Source organism: Brachyhypopomus gauderio, chromosome 3 (assembly GCF_052324685.1).
Source record: "Brachyhypopomus gauderio isolate BG-103 chromosome 3, BGAUD_0.2, whole genome shotgun sequence".
Taxonomy (NCBI): domain Eukaryota; kingdom Metazoa; phylum Chordata; class Actinopteri; order Gymnotiformes; family Hypopomidae; genus Brachyhypopomus; species Brachyhypopomus gauderio.
The window spans coordinates 32,724,715-32,730,430 of NC_135213.1; the positions used below are offsets into that span (position 1 = coordinate 32,724,715).

The 5,716-nt window shown below is 39.8% G+C and overlaps 1 protein-coding gene across 1 annotated transcript; it reads left to right on the plus strand.

The window, feature by feature from the left end:
- The first annotated feature begins 2,648 nt into the window (after positions 1–2,648).
- On the plus strand, positions 2,649–4,288 carry cox7c (cytochrome c oxidase subunit 7C). Its single transcript, XM_076997686.1, has 3 exons — positions 2,649–2,808; positions 3,736–3,873; positions 4,197–4,288. Exons 1-2 carry the CDS (start codon positions 2,734–2,736, stop codon positions 3,850–3,852), a joined length of 192 nt encoding a protein of 63 aa, XP_076853801.1. The 5' UTR covers positions 2,649–2,733; the 3' UTR covers positions 3,853–3,873; positions 4,197–4,288.
- Positions 4,289–5,716: the final 1,428 nt, after the last annotated feature.

Below are 5,716 nucleotides of genomic sequence, written 5' to 3' on the forward strand. Positions count from 1 at the left end.
CATGGTATGCGGTGTTGCACTGGGATGAGTTGTGTCAGACTGTATTTATGGGGTTTTAGTATAAGTATCAGTCCTGGATTGCTAAATGTCTGGCACCCAATATATTTAGCCAACATCTGCCCTGTGGTTAGAAACCAACCACTGAGTCGGATGGCTAACACAAGCTGTACGAACTCCATAGTCTCTACAATAAATTAATACCTATTTGATGTTTCAAATCAAATATTTTGAGAAACTAAAGACAATAGAATATTCCTGTCTGATGAATTCAAATATTACAATTTCAGTCTTTGCACCAGTTTCTGGAAGGAAATGCCCTGACATTTACTCTTGGAAAGAGCTTTATCAAGTTCTGAGAAAGTTGGTCTACAGATAATGTTTAGAGTGGATCAGTCAGCTGAGTGCATGTGTATCAAATTGAGTGATAAACTCTTTTTCATTTGTGAAATCTGTGATAACTCTCCAATCTAATTGGGGGATTCTGGGATCTGCACAACTTGGCATAAAAGGAATGAAGCATCAATTTTTAATCCTCTTCTCCATCTTAGTGCAAGAAATATATTGAACAAGAGCTGAATATAGCTTGAGTTCCCATTTCATTCCAGGGCCTATTATAATAAATTCTTAATATTGTGCCTAAAATTGCCTGAAAATTGAACAATAGGGTAGGTTAGCATTTTATGAGAGAACAAGCATATTGTTGGACAGGCTTTTTGTGTGTAACCTGGGTTGTAGGTTTTCTTGTTAAAAAATCTGGAACGATGTTGTCCTCTTTTCAGTTTTTCTCTGTTGAAATGATTGTCTAGATTAATATCTGACTGGTTCTCTAGTCTTTGTAGGGGAGTCATTCAAGTTGATTGCCATGGCCTTTCCTGAGCGGCTCCCATTTGTTTGGAGTTTGTGAGTTACCTGAAGACAAATATTCTTCATCTCGAGTCTTTAAAGTGCTCCACTCTTCAGTTATTTACTTTGCTCAGGACTATCTTCATATAATGGAGGGATATAATGTAGCAGGTGATACAGTAAATAGCCTACACTGAACAGTTTTATTAGAGCTTCAGTACAAAAGTTGCGCTAAAGTCCACTTTTGTCTAGTCTAGAGGAACTATATATGAGAATATTTCATTGCTTGAATGTCACATGTAAAAGGTGTTCTTTTTTTGTCTTGTGGACTGAGAATTACTTTAGTTTCATATTGAGGTGCAGCATAATGCCAAAATAGTGCATGATAAATGTGATGTCCCTCCCTTCTCATAATAGCTTTAAAAAATGTCATGTATAAGCCAATGTGTGTATATAACCATGTACAAACCGGGTGTCAGTGTGTGTGTGTGTGTGTGTGTGTGTGTGCGTGTGTGCGTGTGTGCGTGTGTGTGTGTGTGTTTTTCCCGACTCAGTCTTGCCAATTCATCACCATTCAGCACTAAGCCAGACGGAGCCAGACACATTCATAGCTATAGGACTGCACAGGGCCTGAATCTAAACTGCTGGTTTTAACATCCAAACTGGGAGCTGTGTAAATGACCAGTTTAACACCACTTAAGGCTGTTAGTGGATTGCAAATTGTGAATTCCATGATGTCATTGTGTTTCGCTGTTACACAAAATCCTTTTGGCTTCCAATTTTGATTTAAAACCGAAATCTGACTTTCCCTCTGTATATCCTCTTGGCATTTCATAGCCTGAGATACAAAATCAATTATAAGCACCTTGACAACTTGAGATTTTAAGGCAGACATGTATCTCCTTTCCTAAAAGAGATTTTCTCACACATTAGAATTATTTTAAGTGTGAGGTTTCTGCCAAACAAGATGAATTGATGAATAATCATATGGTACCACAAGGCATAACCTGCAAAGGAGCAAAGGGGTTGAATGTAGCATGCAATGAGACAGCTGTCTCGAGGCACTTCATCAGAGTTTTAGAGCTGGCTAGCTGGCTGTCGGCTAGTATCGTTCAACATAATTTACAAGCAAAAGTTATGACCTATCTGCATTTCCACAAATCCAACAAATGGCAATTCGGGCATTTTGGGATAACATAAGTGAGGGGCTGATATGCAGAATCAAAGAGTTGTCTTTAGATGCCAAAAGAGTTGTCTAGATGCCTGTCATCAGAGGCTGGCAGCATGTCTAGACAACAGATGCCAAGAGTCATGATTATGTGACACCTGCCATAAGGTGCCATTTCCAGGTAGCACAGAAACCACTTCCTGCTGCTGAAAACTTGGCAGAAAGACACGCCTCCCAATGACCTCAGAAATGTTTTGGGATTGGCCAGATGTGAGTTCGATTAGCTCTATGATCGTTTGTTTGCTCTTCCCAAGGATGTTGCCCTTGAATTTCCTTGACTTGAATTTTTATTACTTGAATTATTTTTACCTACATTTTTAATGTTCAAATTATTACCTGAATTATATTTTATTTTTGAATTAATATACCTGCATTTTTAAAGCCCAGTATTTTTTTTACTTGAAAATTTTAGATTTTGGATACCTGACTGAAAAATGATCTGAAAAGACCTGAATTTCAAATATCTAAACTTTTGCAGGAACATTTTCAATAATACCAAATTTCACAGACTGAAGACTGCATTTCCCATACGCCTTTGCAAAGGCACTTTTACCCATGTTGCTGTTCGTTTCTCTCTCAACCCTTAACAAGGTCGAGCGTTCGGAGCCGCCGTCAACCTCCCGTATTTGCTCGTATCGCGACCAGCTCACCAGCCGTCAGCCATGCTCGGACAAGCGGTTCGTCGCTTCGCAACCTCTGCTGTTCGCAGCAGCCACTATGCCGAAGGACCAGGAAAGGTTATTATTTGCATTATTAAGCCAGTCTGAAGAGAAAATGACCTTTATTGTACCTAGATAGTTGTCCTATGTGGCTAGCTTAGCTAACGTTAGCTAGCGACCTAGCTAGTTAGCTAACGAGGCTAAATGCCCTTGTTCCCCGCTGACGCCGCTGGAGGTCATATTGTTCACATTTACAAAATCTCCGTTAGTTAACTACCGTTAATTTACCAAAAATGCAAAAAATGTAGATACACATAATGTGCACCTTGGTAAGTGTATATTTGTGATCTGTCTGGGTCTGCTAGCTAGGACGGCTGGACGGGTAGTTAGCTAGGTAGCTAACTCCTGTAGCCTAACGTCAGTCCACTTCCTCGTCTGTCCGACCGGCTGTACGTGGTTGGGCCGGTAACACGGTTCTCCGCACACTCGATACATCAAATCCATTTACTAGCCAGGATACACCGCGTTAAAACGTTTTAGCCTTGCTGTAGGGTTGTGACTGGGCTCAGCGAGCTGGCCAGCTAACCAACGACAGCTTGGCTAGCTGTGCTGAAAGTGAAATGACTATCTGGGCTCCCTGGCTCATCGTGAAGTGGGTGAAATGGGGGGGGAAAAACTTCATTATTTTAGGGTGTTTGACATTTAGCCGAAACTTTGGCACTTAATGTTTACAAGTGATTTAAATGTGTTCTGTTTGCTAGTCAGCCAGCTTCTAAAACGAAGTACTTTCAAGGTTATTTCAATTATAGAATTCCTCGCATGTTTTTCCAGTTATCGTTTTGTAATGCTCGGATACTGATCAAATGCTATTTAAAATTCAAATGCATATCCAGCGGCTCAGTTATGTCCAAAAAGCTGTGGAACATCAATATTTGTTCTAAATTACGTGCCAATTACTTGGGTAACTTGCCAAATGTATATCTAATCGCAATTATTATTTTGCAGAATCTGCCGTTCTCAGTGCAGAACAAATGGACCCTACTGGCTGGTATGATGTTATTCTTCGGTAGTGGATTTGTCTTCCCCTTCCTGGTAGTCAGACACCAGATTCTGAAGAAGTGAAGTTTTTACCTGTTTCACATGGTAAAATATTTTCTTTACCTCAGCAATGCAGTTATTGACACACTAGGGCCACAGACACATGTTTCTATAAATTTTTATTTTTTTTTTAAGTAACCTAACCTGAAGTAGTTTCACATGTGAAGCTTGGGGGAAAACACTGCACAGAAAACACAAGGTGTCTGGGACTTTTTTAAACTACACAATTTATTATTTATTTTACTTGTCTACCTAATCTGATTTTGAATTTGATCTAATTTACATATTACAATGTCTACATTTAATGTTGGAGTTTGAGACACTGTACCATACTATTTTCACTTACCGTACTTTGATTTGTGTTACAGGTCATTGTGAATCCTTGCCCAGACAGATCTCTGTTTCTTCAGATGTGGTTCCATTACTGTTCTTTGTAAATAAAATGACATCATACAATGTGCTTTTGTGTGTCCCCTCACAATCCATCACATCTACCACTACTACCTTCTGCAGAAAAGCAGAAATTTCAAACTTGTACTGTAATTGTAGAAATGAGTTACTAGTTACAATGTAGATTCAGTGATTGTTTTAGAAGTCCTTCTAATTGCCTTTCCAAGGCCTAAAAATAGGTGTTCTTTTGTATGTCAAGTTTGTCCTTCCTCCCTGGAACAAGGCGTGTCTTCTGGTCCGTTGCACATCACAACAGTTGAGCAGCAGAGTACATAGGACACCAATGTGTGAGTGCTCAACTCGACAGTGAGAAGAGTGTGGAAGAAGCAGCAAATGCAATAAATACACAGGACATTAAGCACAAGGATGGTGCCTGCTTGTGTGTCACCTGAGGAACACTTAACTGCAAAAATACAATGTCCAAAAAATGGAGTGGAAATTCTATTTTAGAATCAGCAGTTATCTATATAGAACAAGTTTGGTGTTTTAACATGCCTTTATCCAATGGCAATTTATACAATTGTGACCAATTACAATTTGAGCAGTTGAGGGTTGCTCAGGGGCCCAACAGTGATAATAAGGCAACCTTTCTGATTACTAGGCTGGTGCCTTAACTGCTAATCTCCCCCTGTCCCAGAAAAAAAAATTGTTACAGATGTTAGTCAAGTTCTGAATTTTCTTGAAGCAGAATAAGAAGTACAGTTCAAAGATGTCTAAAGGAAGTTTTACAGTGTACTTCCTCTAGGGCTTTGACGTGTAATGTATACATGTCTCCAACTGTGGCTTTGTGTAATGGAAATGAAACAAGACATTCCATAACAGGCTACCATTACTACATGGGGTGTTTAAATGGGCCTGTCAATTTGAATTCAAGGCGTACGTCAAGAAAAATCCAGTTGTTAAGAGCCTGGAAGACTTGCAGATGGGTATTGGTTTTCCCCTTGCACACGCTTTGGCTCTGCTGTGGAATTTCATTGAACAACCCATTTCAGTTCAATTAACCTTCCACTGCCAGAAGCTATAAATATCCTAGAACAAAACAGCAGGGAGGGAGACTACCAAAGTGGCTGGGTAATATTTGGAAAGTAAAGGACTTTCATACTGGGTTTAACTGTGCCATTTTTGTGTGCATGCTGGCCAAGACCTTTAGGGTTCTAAGAATGAGAAATAGGATGGCGGCAAAGCAATTAAACAATTGAATATGCAGACAGTGTGGACACTGAAGCAGCCTCATAAAGAGCATGCAGTTAAAGCTTGTGTAATTACATGGATTTGGTGCTTTGCCCTGTTGGAACGAATGTGTTGCAATAAAAGTCAGCCGTTCATGTGTGAGCTCTGGGGGATTTCCTTTAAAACAATTTGGTGTTATAGGAAGACGGTATTACGTACCGTGCACACTATGTCGGTGCTGACCCCTTACTAGCTGCAGGAGCGGATC

Coding starts and splice junctions, on each gene's coding strand:
- cox7c (XM_076997686.1), top strand. CDS start 2,734: ATGCTCGGACAAGCGGTTCGTCGCTTCGCAACCTCTGCTGTTCGCAGC. Junction 2,809..3,735: donor ATGCCGAAGGACCAGGAAAG/GTTATTATTTGC, acceptor ATTATTTTGCAG/AATCTGCCGTTCTCAGTGCA.